The sequence below is a fragment of the Sardina pilchardus genome, chromosome 3 (genome assembly GCF_963854185.1).
Source record: "Sardina pilchardus chromosome 3, fSarPil1.1, whole genome shotgun sequence".
Taxonomy (NCBI): domain Eukaryota; kingdom Metazoa; phylum Chordata; class Actinopteri; order Clupeiformes; family Clupeidae; genus Sardina; species Sardina pilchardus.
In genome coordinates, this window is record NC_084996.1 from 12,932,332 (window position 1) to 12,955,413 (window position 23,082).

The 23,082-nt window shown below is 44.5% G+C and overlaps 3 protein-coding genes across 3 annotated transcripts in view; 1 reads left to right on the forward strand and 2 right to left on the reverse strand.

Moving 5' to 3' along the window:
- Positions 1–30: 30 nt before the first annotated feature.
- si:ch211-139g16.8 (uncharacterized) lies at positions 31–2,792 on the reverse strand. The gene is made up of 6 exons (XM_062531113.1): positions 2,664–2,792; positions 2,096–2,431; positions 1,781–1,878; positions 1,645–1,701; positions 1,361–1,474; positions 31–431 (listed from the first exon to the last, which is right to left on the reverse strand). The coding sequence occupies exons 1-6, from the start codon at positions 2,716–2,718 to the stop codon at positions 378–380; spliced, it is 714 nt and encodes a 237-aa protein (XP_062387097.1). The 5' UTR covers positions 2,719–2,792; the 3' UTR covers positions 31–377.
- Positions 2,793–8,824: 6,032 nt separating this feature from the next.
- On the forward strand, positions 8,825–10,275 carry LOC134076108 (RING finger protein 222). The gene has a single exon (XM_062531114.1). It carries the CDS (start codon positions 8,882–8,884, stop codon positions 9,551–9,553), a length of 672 nt encoding a protein of 223 aa, XP_062387098.1. The 5' UTR covers positions 8,825–8,881; the 3' UTR covers positions 9,554–10,275.
- Positions 10,276–15,328: 5,053 nt separating this feature from the next.
- The window catches only part of arhgap44a (Rho GTPase activating protein 44a), an 18,511-nt gene continuing 10,757 nt past the window's right edge, over positions 15,329–23,082 (reverse strand). Inside the window, exons 16-19 of the mRNA XM_062531931.1 lie at positions 18,736–18,881; positions 17,802–18,200; positions 17,078–17,130; positions 15,329–15,464 (exon numbers count right to left, since the gene is read on the reverse strand). Coding sequence (XP_062387915.1) covers positions 17,123–17,130; positions 17,802–18,200; positions 18,736–18,881 — 553 coding nt within the window. The 3' untranslated portion in view covers positions 15,329–15,464; positions 17,078–17,122. The remainder of the gene's footprint in view (positions 15,465–17,077; positions 17,131–17,801; positions 18,201–18,735; positions 18,882–23,082) is intronic.

The window sequence follows — 23,082 nt, forward strand, 5'->3', positions numbered from 1 at the left end:
ACCTCCTCGAAGAAGCACAGTCAACTTCAGCCTCCCTAAGAGGTAACTTTATTCATCACTGATACATAAACACATACACAAGCACACAGATTAACACACACACGCACACGCACACACACACACACACACACCACACACACACACACACACACACACACACACACACACACACACACACACACAAACAACCCAAACACAGAGAGGGCTGTTGGAGTTCACAAGTATACTGAATGAATTCTTGCCTCATTATTTGAAGATTTTAAATAGGGCATGAAATCCTATTGCTGCAGGGCCGGCCATTGTACTTGTAAGCGTTCTGGGTTAGTCAGGCGACAACTGTGAACATTTTGACCTCCCACTATTCCTGGTGGCTTGAGTCACATGTTTTGATAGATGTCATCATCTTGTGTTGGGCTGTGTGGGTTCTCAAACTGAAACAAAGAATAAGGCTAATTTTACACACCATCCAAACTGCTTCACATGCCAAAAATGCTCAATACAATGTTAGGCTCTTGTTTAGGCAAGAACAATGAAGAGACAAGGTCGACATTCTCTAATTCTTATCAGTGCTTATGTAATTTCGCAGTTATCGTATGGGTCATTCTATATCAAATCGGACAGAATCCAGGAAAATGGTCACCACACTAAGATATGCACCACACTCTATATGAGGGTTTCCCAAACGTTTACTACTCACATTAATCGCATTAATCAGTATTTTGTATGCAAATTAAATACTTTATTAATGTGCCAATAATGGAAGTGTCTCCACAAAAATACACATGGAGATGTTAAGGATAAATCAAGGTGTAATTGCATTTGGTCATTTTCATAGGACTAAAATGGCTGGGGTAGCCATTATGAACAGAAAAATCTATACAGGAAAAGCTCAGTATACAAAGTGCCAGTGTTTCACCGCTATGACCACATAGATTTTCATGTATTAGCTAGATTAAAAATCATAACCTTCTCTTGTTTTGCCTTTCTGCTTATTGTATGTGGAGAGCTCAAATATAGGAACACCACAGATAAAATAATGTTTTATATGAAATGGGTTCAAGTTTATACCCTCAATATTTGCACTTCATTCAAATCTACGGCCTTGGAGAAAACCATTGAGCTTGCCATACAAACTTTTAATTGTTCAGTCATAGAGAACATGTTCCTATACCCAACAAAGATTGGGCTGTTTATGAATAATACTTTATATATATATATATATTTGTCTGGCCTTGGTTATGGGACCATTCATGATATAATCCAATAATAATATAGACAAGGTTTGAACACAATCTGAGACGGTGTAAGGTCAACAACCTATGGAGCACAGAATGACCCATAATGTGGTGTAGTTTTGGACCTGGCTGGCTGCTGAGTGTGAACGGCCTGGGGTTTTTGGACGGCTGTGTAAGTTCCTCTTGCTGTATAGCTCTTGCAACACAGCCCGGAAGTGTCTTCTTCTGGTGGAGTTGTTCTGCAAGACAGGATGGTGCAAAAGAGTCAACATTGGCCAATTTACCAAAACATACAGTATATTTGATGCATTATAACACACATGCATGAACATGAGAAGCTGCAGATTATCATAAGGCATACATTCCGCACATTCACATTCCACAATACAGCAGAGAGTCGTGTTTATACCTTTGAGCCATTATTATTTCCACATTTCCCCCTGAGGAATGGTATGTCTCGTCCCATCTGAAGGAAATCGAGAATGATTTCAAAAACAAGTTTTCGATAGATACTTTAAATAATTGTGAGACACAAATGTGTTTACCATCTTCAAAATGAGGAGAGTAAGGACTATTAGACTGTAGAGGGCCAACACTGCAAACAGCAACCAGAGCAAAGCCTGTCTGATCTGATGACTTAACGCTGTTAACACAGGGCACAGGTAAACATGTTAGTAATCACATTACAACAAGACAAATGTCAAAATCCCATGTCTCTCTCTTCGCTCATACATTTATCAGTCCCCATCATCACAGATGTAAACCAGTTAACAACAATACATCATATTACAAACAATAAGTCAGTTTCCTTTTTCTTCTCTAAATAACATCCCATTTCACCTTTATTGCAAATCTCTTACCTGTGACTGTCACAACAGTGCCATTTCCAATGATTTGTTTCTGTGTTCCGTGATGACCTGTCGCGGTCACACCACAATAGTATATTCCACTGTCATCCTCTTGAAAGGACTTCACCTTCAGTCCCCCTTCCGTCTGAACTGAAAACTTAGGTGAGCCAAGGTCTGGGTTCAGCCATTCAGATGAACTCTTCCTGAAGACATGCCAGGTGAAATGAACCTCGCCAAGGCACCCAGATACACTGACATCACAGGGAATACAACGAGACTCATCCTCCACCAGCCATATTTCTTTGATCGGCTCCTTGACCCCCATCTCGCAGGAGTCTACACGGAAAACTTGGCAGAATAACATGTTGATGTGGTAAGTGTCACAAAATGGGTATGCATCTGACTTGCACATTAACTATTAATTAGTGTTATTGGCCTCTGAGCTCTGCTGAAAGAATTTACTGACAAATGGTATATACTTGTAGTTGTAGAATAAACCTATTCGACTGAAGTTGAACAGAACATGACAGATAGGAAGACTTATGAATAGAGCAAAGGAAAGATGCCCTGTGATCCTTACCTGTGAAGATGAGAGTGAGTGCAAGACGGTGATACACGTACGCCTCGTGTGCCATGAAAGATTTTACCGTATACCTCCACTGTGACTGTGTCTCGAGTTTCTGATGTGAACGTGGCTTTGCCGGCGCTGTCAAAGAGAGAAAAACAGAAGTGAGCTATCTACAAAAGTTCTTCCTATTTCTTGGCCCAATTTGAGTCACTCTTCTCAGAGAGTTTGAGTAACCCGGTGACTCACAGGCTATCCTTTGCCGCGCAGTAAAATACAAAAATAAGTTAAAAATCTTTCAGTGGAAATATATGACCATGACCATACATAATAATTTGGCAACTTGCCTTTCAAAATTGTTTTATTTTTGGATTTCTGAGGAATCACCTTTCAATGGACAAATCTGTAGCAGGCCCAAAGTTCTGTGATAACAATGGCTACTCCAAATGCACAGTAAGTGCCAGAGAGAGACAGAGAAACAATCTTATCAACAAAATATTTCTGTAAAATATATGTGCCGTCATTAGTGCACACACTCCTTGCACTACCCTATAAAATAAATCTGTTAAAATGTTGTGTTTTCAGCCGGTAGGCCTACAACAGGCTCATGGAAATACTTGAATAGTTCAAAGAAAATGTAGGCCTGTTGTTAATCCCATTCTCATGTAGTTTTATTCCCATTCCCTTCTTTTTTTCTGAATTGGAAATGTAGGCTATCACGCAGGTGCCCCCCCCCCCCCCCCCCCCCATAGATTCTGCTAGAGAACTGTCGTTCAAATTCCTAAGGCCATGCTATCTTATCCTACTGAGCAATAAAACACTGAAATAGTGCCCGAAGTTCGATATCCCTTTCGGGAAACTTGAAAAAGAACGTGCTTATCACGCAGATGCCCCCTGGAGGTTCTGCGTGCTCACGTCGACTTTAGCATTTATTCCCCTTGTCGCTCGGTATCTTATATTTTCACTTAAAAAAAAAAAAAAAAAGCAAGATAGGGCTACATCTGAATAGGTGGCTATATAATATACAGTTTCGTCATGATACTGACCAGTAAAACGCTGGACAGCGCACGGGGTTCGATCCCCCTTTACGGGAGAGGTAATCGTAAACAACAAGTTTGTAGATAGAAGTAACCACTGTGCTACGCCGGCGTGACTACACCTGTCGTCTGCTGGTTATATGTACAGGTGTATTCACCAGGGGGGCGCTGATGAGTAGACTAGATTTAGGCTCTCTCAATGCTTCAATCCCATAGTTCTGATGGCCCCTTCAGATGCACAGCCAGACAGAGAGAGAGAGACAGGAGTCAGGACCAACAGTCTACCAGCTTTAGCATCACAAACTGATTACCAGCAAAATATTAAATAGTAGGCCTGCCCGTTCTAATAGGCCTATGTAGATATTTGCTGTGTCACTAGGCCTACTACTATTTAAAAAGTTGGTTAAAATAGGCTTGTTTTCTGCCAATACCATTCCTGAACAATTCCTTATTCGTTTAATGGAACGTTTCTTAAAACAACAGGAAATGCTATTTAGCCTACTCATGGAAATGCTTGACTACTTCAAAACATATTTACTGTTATTCCCATTGAATGAAGGAAATATCCTTTGAAATATGCACAAGTGTATGGAAATGACTTTAAATGAGCCTGACAAATATCTGACAAATTATAGTAGGCTAGGTAGGCGTAGTTTTTGGCTATTAGGCTATTTTTTGACTCTCCTCCCTGCCCTGCTTCTTATTAGGCCTACCTGTAAAGCATTTTGTGACTTTTGCCATGTGCACTATACCAATGTAGGTCTACTAATATCCCAGGAAAATGGGCTTCATATAGAAACGGTTCATCGTCACCATACTTGGCCAAACAGGCTACACAGAAAAGGAACACATTTTCTGTCTTTTTCTGAATGAGAAATGTGTCACGCGTGCCCCCTGGAGGTTCTGCATGCTCACGTTAACTTCAGCATGTAGCCTATATTTCCTTGGTTCGCTCGGTATGATAAACATTCTTTTTCACTTTTTAAATACATCTGAATAGTTGGCAACAGCAACATCGAGTTTCTTGATGTTCTAAAGAGTAAAACGCCGGACAGCGCACGGGGTTCGATCTCCCTTGCGGGAGAAGTGGAGTACGTATCTCTGCGAGAGAGAATTGTAAATCGGAAGTAACCCCTGTGCTATACCGGCGCGGTTGTGAAAGCCGTTTGTTGCGTATATATAAGTGCCTTCACCAGGAGGCGCTGATGAGTAAACTACATTTTAGGCACTTTCAATGCTTCAGCCACACAGTTCTGTGATGGCCCCTCCAAATGCACTACAGACTAAACGCCAGACAGGACCAATCTAACAGCTTTAGCATCACAAACTGATTACAAGCAAAATATTAAACAGTAGGCCTGCCTTTGTTTTATTATGTAGATATATATCTGTCATCAGTACTCGATTATAGCCTACTCCTACACTATTTAAAAAAGTCTGTTAAAAATATAAAGGTTGTTGTCAACAGGCTATAATTTCTGGACAATTCCTTCATTCACTTAATGGAAAGTTTCTTAAAACAAGGAAATGCTCTTTATGCATTGAAATACTTGACTAGTTTTAAAAAAAATGTAGGCTTACTGTATTCCCATCAGATTGAAAATATCCTTAAAATCGCACACGTGAATGGAAATGCCTGACTTTAAGTGGGCCTATGTCTTACAAATTATATTATAGGCTTAGTCTAGGCCTGTATGTTCTTTGACTCTCCTCCCTGTTCTGCCTCTTACCGGTAAAGCACTTTGTGACTTTTGCCATGTGCACTATACAAATGTGGGTCTAATATCCCACGAAAAGCGTTTTATATGGCAACTCCATCGTCACCATACTTGACCAAACAGGCTACACAAAAAAGGAAGAACACATTTTCCATTTTTTTCTGAAAGAGAAATGTCTCACGCGTGCCCCCTGGAGGTTCTGCATGCGCACGTTGACTTCTGCATGTATATTTCCTTGGTTTGCTCGGTATGATAAAGCTTCTTTTTCACTTTTTAATACATCTGAATAGTTGGCGACATCAACATCGAGTTTCTTGATGTTCTGGCGCGTAAAACGCTGGACAGCGCACGGGGTTCGATCCCCCTTACGGGAGAGGTGGAGTACATATCACTGCAAGTGAGATAGGTAAATCAGAAGTAACCCCTGTGCTATGCCGGCGCAGCAATGAGAGCAGTTTGCTGCGTATATATTCAAGTGCCTTCACCAGGAGGGCGCTGATGAGTAAACTAGATTTCAGGCACTTTCAATTCTTTAACCTCACAGTTCTGCGATGGCCTCTCCAAATGCGCAGTAGACTAAACGCCAGGCAGAGACGGAGAGAGGTAGGACCAACAGTCTAACAGCTTTAGCATCACAAATTGAATATGAAACAGTAGGTCTATGTGTTCTATTAAGTAGATTTATCTCCCTCAACAATGGAATTCTCTTCTCTGATTGGCTGATGGGGTGGCCATTAACTTCGTATAACCTGCTACCTGTGAAGTAGTTCCCGTATCACACTTGAATATTAATTCGCCAAACTCGTTGCGAAGTTTAAATGAACTGTCACGTTGCATCCAAGCTGAAATACAGACGTGCAGAACCATAGTAACATTGTAGCATATGACGGAGGTGGATTGTAGCTAGTTGGATGCCATGTAGGCTATAAAAGTAGCGATCTTTCAAAGTTAAAGTTAATCAGAATCCTGGGATATGCCCGCTTGACAACGGGAGAGATAGAACTAACGACTGGCTTTTGGCCGTAGCAACCAGCCATTTAGAACTAACGACTGGCCTTTGGCCATAGCAACCATCAATTTTAGAACTAGTAACGGCAGTTTTGTCCTGCAAGTAGAAAGTTGATATGTGGCGGAAAGTAGTCCCACAGTCAAGACAGTTTTAGCGATGTTAACGGACGCAACGGTGGAATAAAACTATGTTCTAAATATACAGGTTGTGAATACAAACGGGAGATAAGCGGGATAACGGCCTTCGAGGTCGACCGGTTCGATGGAAATAATGGCACGGCGGAGGTAACTCCGTCTCCGTGCTTCGCACGTCGCCAGAGTTCTAGACCTCCACCTAGCCATTATTTCCATCGAACCGGTCACCTCGTCGGCCGTTATCCCTTACATATGTGCTGCTGTGTCATCAGTACATATTCTATTGTAGCCTACTTCTACACTATTTTTAAAAGTCTGTTAAGTTTGTTTTCTGCTAGTACCGGGTATTCCTTCATTAATTTAATGGAACGTTGGTAACAGCAACATCGAGTTTCTTGATGTCCTAAAGAGGAAAACGCTGGACAGCGCACGGGGTTCGACCTCCCTTGCGGGAGAGGTGGAGTACGTATCTCTTCGAGAGAGAATTGTAGATCAGAAGTAACCCCTGTGCTATGCCGGCGCGATAGTGAAAGGAGTTTGCTGCATATACCCAGGTGCATTCACCAGGAGGGCGCTGATGAGTAAATTAGATTTTAGGCTCTTTCAATGCTTCAGCCTCATAGTTCTGTGATGGCCTCTCCAAATGCGCAAACGCCAGGCAGAGGCAGCGAGAGGGATGTCCAACAGTCTACAGCTTTCGCAGTCATCACACACTTATCACAAAATATTAAACAGTAGGCCTACCTACCTATGTTCTATTATGTAGATGTGCTTTGTCATCAGTACACATTCACACGTCTCAAAGTTAGGTGTGATGTTGGGTGTGATGCTATGTGATGGCCAAATGCTGTACATGTGAGACAGATACAGAGAGGCAAGACCAATAGCCTTAAAAGCTTTAGCGGCACACACTGAATAGGTTACCAGCAACATATAACAAGTTATGTATATTATGCAATGTGCTGTCATCAATATAACGTTTCTTAATGTTAGCCTACTGACTGGTAAAACGCTGGAGAGCGCAAGGGGTTCGATCACCCTTACGGGTCCTAGTTTATCCTCCAAACCTTATCAAAATATTATTATTACAATAGTAGCCTAGTTATTATAATCTATATTTTAAATGATTATTATAATAATGCTGGGTTTTTTTTGTTTCATTTCTTGATGAGGTAGTCTACTGTGTTTCACTTCAAGTTTGGATTTTTCGCATTTTTATTTCGAAAATGGGCAAAGGATTTTACATTACAGGCTACAATTGGTCTAGAAGGCCCCTTGAGGTTGCTGTTGAAACAGGTGTACAAGAGCGCACTTCCGCATGGACATAAGCTTATTTTATTATTACAGAATAGAGATACAGATATAACCTGGCCTTGGCAGTACAACGTTCAGGACTCCAGTAGGATAATGGCAGATAAAACGCTAGACAGCGCCCGGGGTTTGATCCCCCTCACGGAGGAAGTGGTTACGTAGTCAGACGTAGAAGTAACCCCTGAGCTAACTTAGCGCAGTAACAGCAGGTGACTTTTGACTATATAATGCCCAGGCCTATGTTGTAATCTAGAGGGCGTAGTAGCCTAAGTAAAGATAAGGTAGCCTACGGTGTTTTACGGTAAAAGGCCTGCCTGCTTGTGTAGTAGCGTCGAGTAATGAGACGAGACAATAGGCTACAATTAATTCAGAATGCTGTTACTCTGTCTTAAATCAACCAAAGAGGACACACGCAACTCCTCTCAGTTAGACTACCCTCCACTGGGTTCTTATAACAGCTAAATTAAAATCCTTTATTCTGGCCTGTAGCACACTTATTGGATTTACTCCCTATTATTTGATCCAGCGCTATATCTCCAATTACCCACTGCGGTCCTCTGATGAGCGTCTGCTGTGTCGACCAGAGGTCACATTCTAGATAGTTTTTTTTTTTCATTATTTGCATTGTTCAGATTGATTTATATTGTTATTATTACTTTTTTTGTAGACTTTTCCAAATTGTTATGTACAACTTCATAGCCAATGTTCTCATTCTGCCAGTTGGTTTGAACAAACACGTTTGCAAAATGCCATTATCATTATCATAACCATTTGCCAAGGCCAATCTCCAGCTGGCTACCAGTCAGACTACCAGTCTGTCAGAAACTGGCATCGGCCTATTCTTTTAAAGTTCCGAATCCAGTTTGACAACATTTACCAAAGCTACCCGACAGCATGCTCCAACCGAATAGGCTATGACATTCTTAAAGCGTCGTCTCCACCCAAGCGCGATATTCCTGGAGAAAGCTAGAAGGAGGAGGCTATTCTATCACTGGAAGATAACCAGGAAATCCATCGCCAGTTTATGGTCTTCAGTTTCACACCGGGACGCGTGGACAGGATGGAGGACCTGAAGACAGGTGTGGTGGCTACAGAGACAGACTGCCCAATCTGTTACGAATGCCTCACAGGCACAGCTAGAACTCTAAGCTGTTCTCACACGTTCTGCCATGACTGCCTAGTCAGAACCTTGGTCAGCATCAACAAGGATGGGGTTATCACGCGGGATAGTATTGTCTGTCCCATTTGCAGGCACCTTACATTTATCGCTAAACAAGATGACCCCGTGGTGACTAACAGTCTGGACGCACAGACAGAGAAGACTTTGGAAGTGCCTTTACTTAATGCCCAACCTGACAGGAGTCGGTGTCCAAACGTCTCACCTGTGAGTACATCTTCTGGACGTTTCGATTGGATTACGCGATATTTCAGAGGGGTATCTGAAAGGTTTCACTCACGGGGTTGGACCAGACCCAGGAAAATCCCATCGGAGATTTTCATTATTAGTGAACTTGGCCGACCGATGAAAGAGGACGATATAAGTGTTCTCCCAGCGACAACAGTATTTGTTCCAAATCAAATAAGACGCAGACGAGTGAGAATTTGTACAACTGGGCGATGTTTACTGTTCCTTTTATCAGTTTTCTCCATTCTAGCTCTTATAACCGTAACATTACCTTGGATTCTGCTGGCATAGACTAATGGATTCGTCATATGGCACAGATGTGAACGGCTTTAATAATTCGCTGCTGAACTTACAAATCAGTCAAGGATTTTTTTTTTACCATGTCTTCATGTTTTACTGTGAAAAACAGTTAATTGATTATGTAATTACTTTGTAGGCTAATTACACCATGTCTGCCCAGCCTATTATTAATGAAAACATATTATGTAGCCTATGTTGACATAATTCGTTTTAAAGACTGTGAAATAGATATGCACTAAGAAGATGAGTTAACCTATGAAGAAGATGAACTGAGCGCAAGAATGGTTCTCAGGTTATCAGGCAATGGTTATCAAGTTTCAGGTCTGTGGTGAGGTATAAGTGGGGGTGAAGTTATGTAATGTGGAACTGACTGTGCTATTTGTCAAAGTTTCTGGGACACTGCTGTGATTTTGCATAACTCTAAAGTTACCATGCTCATGTCTAAGAGGCCTATGTGCATTTCTTTCCATGACACTCCTCCCTTTATCTGTTATTTCCTGTCAGACTGGTTCTAGTAACTGGGTTGAGAACACCCACTGATGTATCACTATATGAGATGTGATTTATTCTTAATTTGACCAACCATAGCTCTACAAAACACAATTAATGTAAAGTGTTTTTAATATCAAAATGTTATGTTCTGTTAAAGACCTTTCTTTTTAAGCAATAGAATCAACAAAGAAACGGGATCATTAAAAGATTCACTACACTGATTTTTTGCTTTTGAAGACTATTTCTCATTATAAACAACTACTGTAGGCCTACAAAGTCAGAATAGGCTTTATTAGACATAGACTGTCTTCCTGACAGAAACATACCCATCACCATCAGGACCAAAAAATAAAATGATGACGATAAAAAAATGTAATGGTAATTTTCAGATTTAAAGGAGAACTCTGCCATTCGCCATACAGTATAGAGGATATCTCTACTTTCTCAAGGTCACAGAGAAAAGAAAAGAACACCGGTACAAGCCGGCTTGATTTGCTGCAGCCTACAGCTAGAACATCCAGGCAGCTGGAGTGCTACACTCTGGGGGCATCTTTTAAATCATTCCTTTGAGTCAGCCGTAGGCTAATGTTAGGCCTACGCCCATGGCGGATGGCGTACTTTGTTCCATGATACATACCTACATGCATCTGTGACACCTAAGACCGGCCCTGAATTATTCCTTTGCTGGGGAAATACCCCTTCCCCATCATAAATTGTGTGTCAAGAGATAACAGAAAGAAAAATGCTGGAATATTGCTTAAAGTGCTTTATGGATCTTTCACACTGGCCAGTGATCAGTATGGATGATTTGGAACATTTACACAATAATCAAGAACATAATGATAATACTACTACTACTACTACTACTAATAATAATAGTAATGATACATTTTGAGGCTAACGCAGCAAGTTGTTGTACACTGTAGATAGACTTTGCTATCAAATGTTTAGGCCCTGTTGATGCAGACTGTAAGCAGTTAGCCTTAGTATGTTTGTAGTATTAGATATGATTATATGAATTTACAGTATGTACAGGCATTTAAAACACAATGAGGGTGGGGAATGATAGCTCCATCAACAGCTTCCCTCTGGTGATTACAACACTGCTAACATCAAATCCAGTGAGTTTTTGGTAAGATTTGCCTTATTTGTTTACCCTGGTGTCAGGCATGTTTGGTTTGTCTTGCGGAAGTTGCCAATTTGCAAGTATAATTGTATATAATATAACATTTGGAATGCAGCTGGGATGTTCCATGGAACTTGCAGAAATGTTGGTGCTGAGCCAAAAAGTAGCAGGAAATTAACCAATCCATAACACATTTTCAAAGTAGCATGTAGTGACAAAAACACATTTAGCAGTGTAATTACATGCTAAATTCAATTGAAAATTCTTCTTACAGGGCTTAAATTTGAATAAATTTGGCATTTTAGAGAAATTTTACATGTGTTGGAGCAAATCAAGAAAGGCACTGCGACAGAAACAGAGATGACATGGACACACTCATTATTAAAAATGTAGACTTTAATATATATTTATATATATATTTCTGACATTCTGAAGGATTGCAGTCGGCTTCACAGTACAGACTGTGTTGTTCCACTTGATATGCTAAGCAGAGGAAAGAAGGGTGGGTGTGTCCTACAGTTCAACAGTAGTTGTGGTGGAAGCATGGGAGAGGCTGGATGTCCATGAGTACTGTCCAGTTTCAAATGTTTTGATGTATTGACCATAAACCCTCAGCCATGTATGTTCAGTTATGCCCCCTTTTTCACTCATGATTTCTTGTCCTCAACTATATCTTAAATGAAAGTGATGTGTGAGAACTACAAAAAAAGAAGAAAAAACCCATGTTGCAGTCATACCTTGAAACAGGTTCAAAACAAAAGCACGCACGATAAGCTTGGAAGTGCAACATAGGCCAAGCGTCACGGTCATCGATGCTTTGCATCATCATGAAGTTGGCATGCTATTGGTCACCTGCTGACCTTCCACCCTGATATCATTACAGACAGCTTCGCTTACCAATACCTTCGGTGTGGAATATATTTGAAAGAAGGAAATATGAATATTAAAGCTCCATCATCATTACCAGACTACAGCACAGCTTGAGCGGGCATGCTAACGCTTATCTGAAAACAATCCAAAAGCCCCCTGACAAAAGTCTATTGCATTTACACAATGAAAGCCTCAACAACCCCTCCCCAACTTACTCAATAACGTTCACACAGGCATTTGACTAAAACAGTGGAATGCATTGGTGCACAAAATGCCACCGCAGCAATGGGGAATGGACAGCTATTTTTTTTTTTAAAAAGTCATGCTTCTATTGCAGCTTCCGTCAGTTATTGACAAGACCTGACCTTGATCAGCATCAAAGTCAAGATAGACACATTCAGTCAATGCTCTCGTATGACACCCCTGCCTCCATTTAAAAAACACTAATGAAACCATCACAGACAGAACCTCAAGTACACAAGAAAACTCGTCATTAGCTTTAGGACATTAATATCTAATGTGAGGGCACTTGCAATTTTCATTTAATAACCACTACAATTAATATTACTCAGCCACCATAGTCTTCAAGAATATCATTCATTGAGAGAACACACACACACACACACACACACACACACACACACACGCACACACACACACACACACACTGAGGCATATCATACATTACAGAGACTTTATCTTCTCGAATCTGAGTCCTTGAAGTAGACAAACAACAAAATAAAGAAGAAAAAAAAATCATCTGCGAAAGGAATGGACACCTTTTTTTTTTCGATCAAGAGTTGGGCAGAGATTAGGGCGTTGGGTATGGCCTCTTCACATCTCTGAGATTCAGAAGAGAAAAAAAATAATTGCACTTTGATTGACAAAATGAATATGTCCTGTCCATTTTGGGCCTTCGGATACAGTATGAGAGAAATTCCTTGCAGCATCTTTCCATTATTTTGTGAAAATGAATGGAGTGGTCATGAGATTCACACTCCTCAGACCACCCTACGCAGACAGCTTGGAAACATCATAGAACCCTCACAGGTGCACACTGAGAGGGTTGCCAGATGCTATGGTAAAATCCCCGGCCACCTCATGTTGATCAGAATAGCCAATATCCAAAGGATCTTTTTGATTAGATACATAAGAAAATACTGCATGTAAAAGCAACAAATCCCAATTATTGCATTCAACAATTATCAGCATGATTTGGAATCACATGGTCTAGACTCTTGAGCACTATGTAGTAACCTGTAACAAAATAATACTGTTCTTCCAGCATGCAGTGGTGTTATGTGAGTGAGTGTGGGATATTTAAGTGGGCAGCATCATACGGACTTGTTCTGGGTAGAGAGTTATTCCTCAGGGCACTGATATTTAAGCACAAACGCAATGCGTTCAAACACTTTCAAACAAACACACAAAATCTGCTCTGTCAAGTCTTTACGTGTACCGATAGCAGTTCTCATGGCTTTCTGTTGCAGCAGTCAGTGCTTGATTTCACTAACGCGAATCTGGCAATACTGTGTGCGGGGGAATAAAAATAACACCACCAACATCATATTATATCATTTTTTTTTCTAGAACAAGATAAATATGACCACATTTATGAATATATGTATATTTCATATTTGTCTTTACATCTGAACCTGACCACTTGGAATTATCTACATATTTATATACACGTCTCTTCGTATTTACACTGGGGAGGGCGGTACATTAAGTCTGAAGCACTCGAGACAATGTGTGCAGAGAGCATCATTAGGGCTTGCAGGCAGTGCTGTTACAGTCAAAACTACTGTTGATGTCCATACGTATGAATGGCGAGGCCTGTTGTGGAGGCACACCAGTGATCATAAACACACACACACGGCCACTCTTTCTCACGTAAAAATCTCTTGTCAAAGCCCTTCTCGGAAAATAGATACTGTGTCATTGTTATTCGTGAGAATGAGCTTCCAATTTTGTCTCAAGCACTTCTTCCCTCAGTCTCCCTCGTGAAATTTCTGAGCTGTTGCTCAGTGTTGACAATAACAATAGTTTAAACTTCAAAAAGTCCAAAAACGATAAAGACATTCTCGTACTGCACTGATGTTGAGATGTGCGCATAGATGAATGAGAGCCCAGTGGTTGCTGAAGTCAATTTGTAAATTTCTACTGCAATGCAAAGATTTACAAGTGCATCTTTTGGCTGAATGTCTGAGTGTGACTATCTTCCACATTTGCATGTGTGTGTGTGTGTGTGTGTGTGTGTGTGTGTGTGTGTGTCTGTGTATGTGTGCGCGCGTACGTGCGCACTTGCGCAAGTAAATAAGAGAATGACAAAGAATGAGAGAAAGAGAGAAAGCAAGCAAACAAGAGCGTTACAGAGAGAAAGAGAGAGAAAGAGAGAGAGAGAGAAACAGAGAACATGTGGGCGCTAGTCAGATATTGAAGTTCAGACCTCCTCCTGATACTGACAATGGGCAACATGAATATTGCATGAGGCCTACCTTTCATACCCTGTTAAGTACACACACACAATAATAATAACTTCTCTCTCAGTCCTGAGACAGTCTCCACTAGTGTCCAGTCAGTTCTGCTGTGCAACCCGATCCCCAACTGTGCTAAGGCCAACAAAAACAAAAACACCTGAAACAATACAAATAAAAAAAAAATACAAAAGTAAAAATATGGTACACATCACAAATAATAATAAAAAAAGACAAGGAGAAAATGAATACAATTGACGTGGCATGTTTTTCTTTAAAGTCCCTTTGTCCTTGGCAACTTCTCCGTTTAGATGTCCCTTCTGGTAAGATTCAATATGATAGCATCATTTTTTTTCCCCCTCAATGGCACCACATGTGCGGATGAAGTCACAAATAGCGCTGTAGCAGGTAGTTTTGTCTGTGGAGATTAAAGGTCCTTTTTTTCTCTGCGGCGTTTTGAAGAGCGGAAGAGTGATTGTGGCAAATCCAAGTCTGTAGCTCTAGAAGTGGATGATGGCTGGTTGAGACAGTTGTGCAGTTGGGCTTCATCAGTAGTGAAAGGCAGAGAAAGCGAGGAGAAGGAGAGAGAAAAAGGAGGGAACAGAGAGAGAGAAAGAGAGAAAGAAGAGAAAAAACTGAAATTGACTGAGAGAAAGAGAAAGAGAGAGAGGGTGATTCAGAAAGAGAGACTAAAGCAGAGAGAGAGACAACATGAAGATAGACGTGGAGAGAAGACAGCGCCTCCTGTTGGTCTGGGGTGTGTTGTTGTTCTGTTGAGGGGGTCATAGAGTGGTGCTCTGTCCCTCCTCCTCAGAGGTGGCGTCTCCGTCTGGGGAGTCAGGCATCATGAGAGAGCCCCGGCAGGGCGACACCCTGAACTCGTCCAGGATGCTGTCCAGATTGACATTGATGGAGGGTCTTTCCAAACTGAAGAAATCTGTTGTGTGACCGTGATGAGGATGAGGATGGTGGGGGGGTGACGAAGACCATGAGGAGACGAGGGCACATGGTGAGAACGGAGGGGAAATGAGGGAGAGATGGTGAGAGCGTGTGGAAGGGTGGTCAGTGAGTGGTCATTTGAGTGGTGAATAAATGAGTGTGAATGAGGAAGGTGAGAGAGAGAGAGAGAGAGAGGGAAGGCAAAGTCAAAAGTTCAGTTCCATGTCGGCAGCCACAAATAGCAACATGTTAGCAGCATTAGTGGGTCTGCTTTCAGTTTGACTTGTTTAGTCTGAAAGAAGGAGGCTGGCAAGTAGCTCTGGTCCTCCCATTCTCACACAGGGATGCTATCACACTAAGCCACTACCAAAGGAATAACAAATAAATACTTTTCATTTGTTCCAACATTCCAATACCCAATGCTGGGGGCAATTTCAACAATGTCTTTCGAAGAAAAAAAAAAAAGCGTCCATTCATACGCACATTTTCCACAATATGAGACTAGGTACTTGAATTGAGGTGTTAAGTACAATATATGACTCATAGACACTCACAGACAATACAATAAACACATCACATTTACCACGGCAACCAAACAACACAGCGGCAACGGGATGAGTGGGCGGTGTGAGGAAGCTGAGAGTGACAGGGGTGGATCCCAACGGAACGCGAAAAAAAGAACAGAACGGAACGAAAGGGGGTAAAAAAAAAACGATGAGAAAAAAAAATCGTTTCTGCTTTGCAGCTGTCTGATGCTCTGCGACTGCGCTCTGGGATGATGTCATCCCCGTCTGTCAGAATGGGATGGAGCAGGATGACCAGATTCAGGAGGGGAGGGGAAGAGAGAGGGATAGAGAGAGAGAGAGAGATAAAGACAGAGCGAGGGATAGAAGGATAGAGAGAGAGAGAGAGAGAGAGAGAGAGAGAGAGAGAGGGAGAGAGACCGGGGGTAATCGCTGCTACCCACCACAAAAGAGTCAAGCTGGAGGAGAGAGCTAGGAGGGAATGCCTGTTAGCTTAGGGAGGGCAGTATGGCGGGCGAAGCAGAAGAGAGGAGGAGATGCGGGTTACTAAAAGATGGATCAGCAGCACCCTCTGAAAGTGGCGCCAATCGCTTTTTTGGGGCAATTGCGCAATGCACCCTGGGAAGGCCGTCAGCCATGCACAACCCTCGGTCTCAACACCATGCACAGAATACACTGACACAGCAGGTTAGCGATGGCAGCAACATTGACATGGCAAAAGAAAGCGCCACCAACCGAGAGAGGGAGCGAGAGAGAGATATAGAGAGATAGAGAGAGAGAAAGAAAGAGAGAGAGCGAGAGTTAGAGAGAGAGAGAAAGAAAGACAAGGGAGAGGGCATAATGCGATCACTTGCTCTTCTTCAAATCAAAATGAAAAGGACAATGTATGCATAGAGACACAGAGAGAGAGAGAGAGAGAGAGAGAGAGAAAGAGAGAGAGAAAAGTAGCGAGGGCGAGGGCGAGGGCGTCCCCAGAGGCGGCCAGCGCGGCCCCATGGTGGAGGGGAGGCGGACCCCCCTGAAGCTGAAGGCGGTGAGACTGAGATGAGACTCATGGCGCACGGGCAACGCAGCAGGACTAGCTTACCCCAAACGTCCCCCTCACACTTAGCATCACACTCAGGCCCTGGCCTCACACAGCTGCAAGGTACACAATGATAGCAGGAGGGGGGGAGGAGAGGAGGAGAGGAGAGGAGGAGAGGAGAGGAGGAGAGGAGAGGAGTAAGGGAGTAGGGGGGGAGGACAAAACAGTTAAAAATCAATGAGAGAGAAGAGCTACTGTTTTACAAGGCAACAGCTCATAGCTTCACATCATTAGACACAGGTCTGGGTAATGGCATTATGAAGGGCCCTCCTCTCTTACAGAGAGGCCTGAGCTTGCTCAATCGCAAATGGAAGACATCTGATGTGAAGTCTATGACTGCGGAGATGAATAAATTAACTGACAACATATCAAATATTGACAGGTGATTCCATACAAGCAACAGTCAACTTGGAGATATATACATGTTTCCTGCCCTAGAGAGGTTACGTTATCCTGATAATATGCCAGGAGGAATTTCCCTTTTCACTGAATATACAAACTTCTAAAAGGCACCTAGAATGTGTTTTCAAAAAACGTTTTTCTAAAGGCAACCAGAACGCTTCTCCTTTTCAAGGAAAAAAACAAAAAAACAAAGGCGTCCTAACAAAAAAACGCTTCCCCTCTCAGAGTCCGTCGCCGGCGTAGGACGGCGAGACCGAGAGCTTGAGCGAGGAGCGCGGCATGGGCAGCGGCGCCGGCCCTCCTCCTCCTCCGCCGGCGTGTTTACCTGTGGACATGCTCTCCCCGGAGGACATGCCGTCCAGGAGGCCCTGGTCCAGCGGCGGCGGCGGCGGCGGAGGGGTCTGCCCGGGGACGGTGGGCGGCTGCGGCGGCGGCAGGCTGGGCCTCTGGCGGGGCTTGGGCGTGGGCCGGGACTTGGTGAGCGTGCCGGTGAGCGAGGGCGGCGAGGAGAGCGCGTGCGAGGAGGGCGCCGAGCCGGGCGACGAGGCCGTCAGCTGGCCGACGGGCGGGCACACCAGGCCGTACGGCGACGGCGTGCTCGGGGGCGTGGGCGACAGGCTGACCGGCGACGGCTGGCCCGTGGACTGGTCAGACATGCCGCCGCTGCCACAGCCCGACTGGCCGTACGGCACCTTGGGCGGGACGGGTGCCAGCTTCTTAGAGGCTGACCGAGGGAGAGAAAGAGAGGAATAGAATAACAATGAAGACAAATATAGACTTCTACTGAATTGTACTTCCTCTGCATTTTAACACACTTAAGCCAAAGACATTGACAGTGCATTATTTCTCAACACAGTAGCAAAGAAACATGATCACTATACAAAATCAATTCTTAACAAATAACCCAAATCAAGTTCATTCAAGTCAAATAAAATGTTATCAGCAGAGGTGGAAAACTCCAGCTTCAGAGAATAAAAGTCCGATCATGTTTTGGTTCTACGGGTGCACTTAGCAAAGGTGATCTCATCAATTAGCTGCTCTACCTAGCTGAAGAGTGAATCAGCTGGTTTAAATGAATGGTTGGCACAGATATGTGGTACCGTAGCACTTTTACTTATCTGAAACTGGATTTTCCCACCTCTGGTTATCAGTTCATGGCAAACAAAACTCTGAGCATATGTTTAGCGCAGTGTGAAGGGTCCATCCTATGAGGGTGGTGTGGTGCTGTGGTGCTGTGGGCGGCGTGTGGAGAGGCTTGCCTTTGCGCAGGGTGAGCGGGCTGTGCTCGGCCGAGTGCGGCGACTGGCTGCAGCTCTGCTGGCCGCCATGAGGGGGCACTGTGGGCACCGGCACCTGGATGGGCTTGTGTCCAATCACAGGGGAGAGCTCCTTACTCTTAAAAGTACTGGAAAGAAACGAGGATGTCAGTATCTGGGGTCTTCAAGAATCAAAAAACAGCACACTCAATCACATTTCCTCCATTAACGGCTCTTTTCTCAATTCATCACACGTGTGTACCACAGTCCTCGGCACTCCCACTGTGGCTGTGTGGTGATGATCTTTTAGTAAAATGGACCAGATCTAAAGACTACTACATCATGATAGGATACACATACACTGTAGTTTAATAGTAGAACATTTATGAAGGAGAGACATGTTTATGTACAGTACAAGTACTTACCATCTCTTGCTATCTATTCTGACCAGTAGCAGTAGCAGAAACTCAGGTATGCTGTGGGTACTACTGTGCTCACTTTTGCTTATTCCTGCCTTAGCTTTTACTGCACATGTATATGAGGAGCGTGTCACCTGTGTGCGTGTGTGTGTGTGTGTGTGTGTGTGTGTGTGTGTGTGTGTGTGTGTGTGTGTGTGTGTGTGTGCGTGTGTGTGTGTGTAGACACACATACAATAAGCATGTTCTAGGTGTGTTTGTGTGTTATCAGTTTCACAGGAACAGTCTGAAGACAACATGAGTGAGATGGCAGTGAATGTATTCCAAACGTGGGAAGCGAGGAGGAGAAGGATGGCGCTAGGCGAGCTTCACCAGCCCTCCCTCTCTAGTCCCTCACAATCGCTTGCAACACAACCTCAGACGCTCCTAGGTCTCACCCCCCCCACCAACACTCACTTTGCTCCCCAATCGCTTACGACTACAGTCTGCTGTGACTATCATGGCCTGATCGCTTCTCTCTCTCACACCCTTCAACATGGGGGTACAGGACCAACATCTCAATGAAGACTAATGTGGAGGTGGGGGGAGGGGAGGGGGGGGCGGTGAGGGAGGAAGAGGAGATTTCATCAAGCAGGCTCATTCTGAGATGAGGACACCAAATTGAGATAATGATTCATGCTGTTCTGTCCGCTGCTATCAGAAAGTCTCAAAGAGAGGACTCACAAGAGATGAGATCAGTCTGCATCTGAGAGAACAGAGACACAGAAAGACAGAAAGAAAGAAAGAAAGAGAGAAAGAACCAAAGAGAGAGAGAGAAAGAGAGAGAAAACGACCCTTCTCACTCAACACTGCGGGGGCCACTGGATTGGTGCAAAATGAGTTGAGAGAAGATTAAAAAAAAAACAGAACGACACCTTAGGGGAGTACTCATCATCATGCCCACATTCACCCTCCTGGCAGGGGGCGCTGGCCTGGCAATCGAACCGGCCCCGGCACACGGCTGCGACTGTGCGATCTGGCACACGCGAGCGCGACACACACACACACACACGCACACACACACACACACGCCGTCTTATTTTTAGAGTGCGAGCCTGAGATCTTCCACAGCTCGGCAGCTGATGATGGCTCAGTCACGAGCGCGCAGGGCTAGCAATGGAGGCAGCGCCACATCATCATCCACCGCCATCCACTGGGGCTCTCATCACCAGACTACGCACACACAAGCCTGCTCAGTAGCACCCATCAAAAAATCACACCCTTTCAGCTCAGTGAGGAGCATCTTCCCCAAACCAAAAATAAAATAAGAGAAAGAAAAGAAAAGGGGTCAATTGAAAACAAATTGTTCTGTATGAAATTAAAAATAAATACATTGGTGTGCCGGCTTGGTCATGTATTTATTTCTGTTCTCTGCCAGGATTCCACTTTCTCGAAAGCCAGTAACATCCTCAGTTGCTAGGCAACCCCCTCCTGTGAGAGGCATGCCTTGACAATGAGAATGTTACAGAATCTGAGATATGGCACTGAAACCAGTGAAGAAAAAAAAGAGAAAGAGAGAGAGAGAGAGAAAACGGAAAAAAGAGAGAGAATAGCAGATAAAGAGAGGAGCAGATAAAAAAGAAGGGAAGGAGGGAGGAAGGGGAACTCGGCTAGTTCAGAGCGAGGCCACCGTGGTCGTGTGGGGATGGGGGGGGTTGTGGGGTAGGACGGCAGCCAGAGAGGATGGGGGGGAAGGGGACTAATGTGTGTGTCTGTGTGTGTGTGTGTGTGTGTTTGTGTGTGTGTGTGTGTGTCTGTGTGTGTGTATGTGTACTGTTTGTGTGTGTATATCTGTGTGTGTGTGTGTGTCTACCGCTTCGCTGCTGCTGCTGCTGCTGCTGCTACTACTGTCACTGTCACTGTCAGGTGGGAGCACAGGGCGCAGGCGCTATAGTTACCTAGTCAGCCTGGGGGGTCCTCTCTCTCGGACACAGGGGCAGGCGGCCCAGGGCGGAGGGCCCACCGAGGACGCGGGGAGGCTAGGGGGGTTCCCGAGGGACGCGTCGCCGCGGGCCAGTACGAGGGGCGTTTTCACGTAGAGGGGCGAGGCGCTCGTGTCGATAGGCGGGGGGGCATGCGGAGAGGAGTACGCGTCGGTGGCGGTGGCGGTGGCGGCGGAGGGGGGGGGGAGGAGGGCCGGGGGGTGGCCGTGCTTGGAGAAGTGCAAGCAGCTGGGCTTGGGGTTGGAGTTGATGTCGAGCGAGGAGGAGGAAGAGGAGGAGGAGGAGGACTGCGGGGGCAGCGACTGAGGCTGGGGGTGCAACTGGGGGTGCAGCTGCTGCGGGTGCGGGTGCGGCTGGGGGGGGTGCGGCTGTGGGGGGTGCGGCTGTGGGGGGTGCGGCTGTGGGTGCGGGAGGTGGTGCGGCAGCGCGGCGGGGTTGAAGCCGGACCAGCGCGCGGGCGGCGGGGGCGAGCTGGGGGGCTGCGACTCGGGCCCGGGGGCCACAGGCCGAGGGCAGGGCGGGGGCTTGGGGTAGAAGAGGTGCGCGGTGGCGGAGGTGGAGGAGGAGGGGTAAGGGGGGGGCGGCCGCTCCTCCCCAGGGGGCGGGTAGGCGTGAGAGGAGTCCGGCCGATTGGGCGACACGTCGTCACAGCTGCAAAAATGTAAACAAACATAAAAGAGCAGAGAGAGAGAGAGGGAGGGAGAGAGAGAGAGAGAGAGAGAGAGAGAGAGAGAGAGAGGAGAGAACAGCTCTAGTAACTACACAGGGAGACGCATCAGGGCGCAAGAGCAAAAACAATGGACTCATACGGTCTCATACTTTATGCTCACTATGGACTACTATCCTAGTCTCTACGTTATCATAAACAATCAGGGTCAAGAACAACATCAATGGCTTCAGTTACTAATGGGACTTTGTGTTACGGTTAAGTGTGTATTCAAGGTGCCAGGAAAGAAGAAAAAGCTATGAAGCTCAGCACACCAGCCCAGCTTTTTTTTGTGAGGCACAGATGCAAAAAGAAAAAGGACAAAAGCGCTATGACTTTCAGACTCCTACAAAAGGAAAAACAAGCAAGCATCGCACTGAGGCTCTTTTTTTTTTTAGATGCATTCAAATGAACTTGTGTGTTCTCTGCGAAAAACTGCGCAATCAGGTCAAGATGATTAGTTCATGGGAGCGCTAATCTGTTGTACAAACAGCTGATTTGAAAGGCCAGTCCAACGCAAACACTGCAGCTAATTGCATAATTACAAATGGTTGCTGTTCATATTTCCATCTGGCCGATTAAACATATTTAGGCAATAAATAATTGACTTAATAATTCACAGTATTTCATTTCATAATTTGGTAAATTAAACAAGCCTTGTGCGTTTGTTAACTAAGAAAGTCAAGTAATTGGGAATAAAAATGACTTCCTGCTTGCTCCAGCACTTGACTCTAGCCCAGTATGAGACAGAGAACGACACAAAACCCTTTCTTGTCGGCCAAGAGGGTCACAGCGGTAACAGGAAGCAGCCAGCCAGCCCCCGCCCCCAGCCATCACATGACCACCACGAAGCAGGTTAGCAACATGACGCCATGACAACCAACGCAGAAGCTGCAGCATGATCACATTCAGAAAAGCCCACTTCATTTGTTTCAACAGTGAGAGGAGATAAAAAAAATAAAACAACAACACAAAAAACAAATCAAAACAAAAACAAAAAAAACAAACAAACAGTGACTCCCGTTGTATCCAAAGGTTTCAGTGTAAACAAAGTCCTGCGACTAAGTCCAAATAAATCCTTGTGAAAGCCCAACAGATTAATCCTCATAAATGTTCAGGCTACGAGCGGCAGTGATTAACACAAGTACAGTGAGAGGCACAGGCAGGGTTAGAACAGGAGTGATGGAGTGAGGGATAGAGAGAGAGAGAGAGAGAGAGAGAGAAAGAAAGAGAGAGAGAGAGAGAG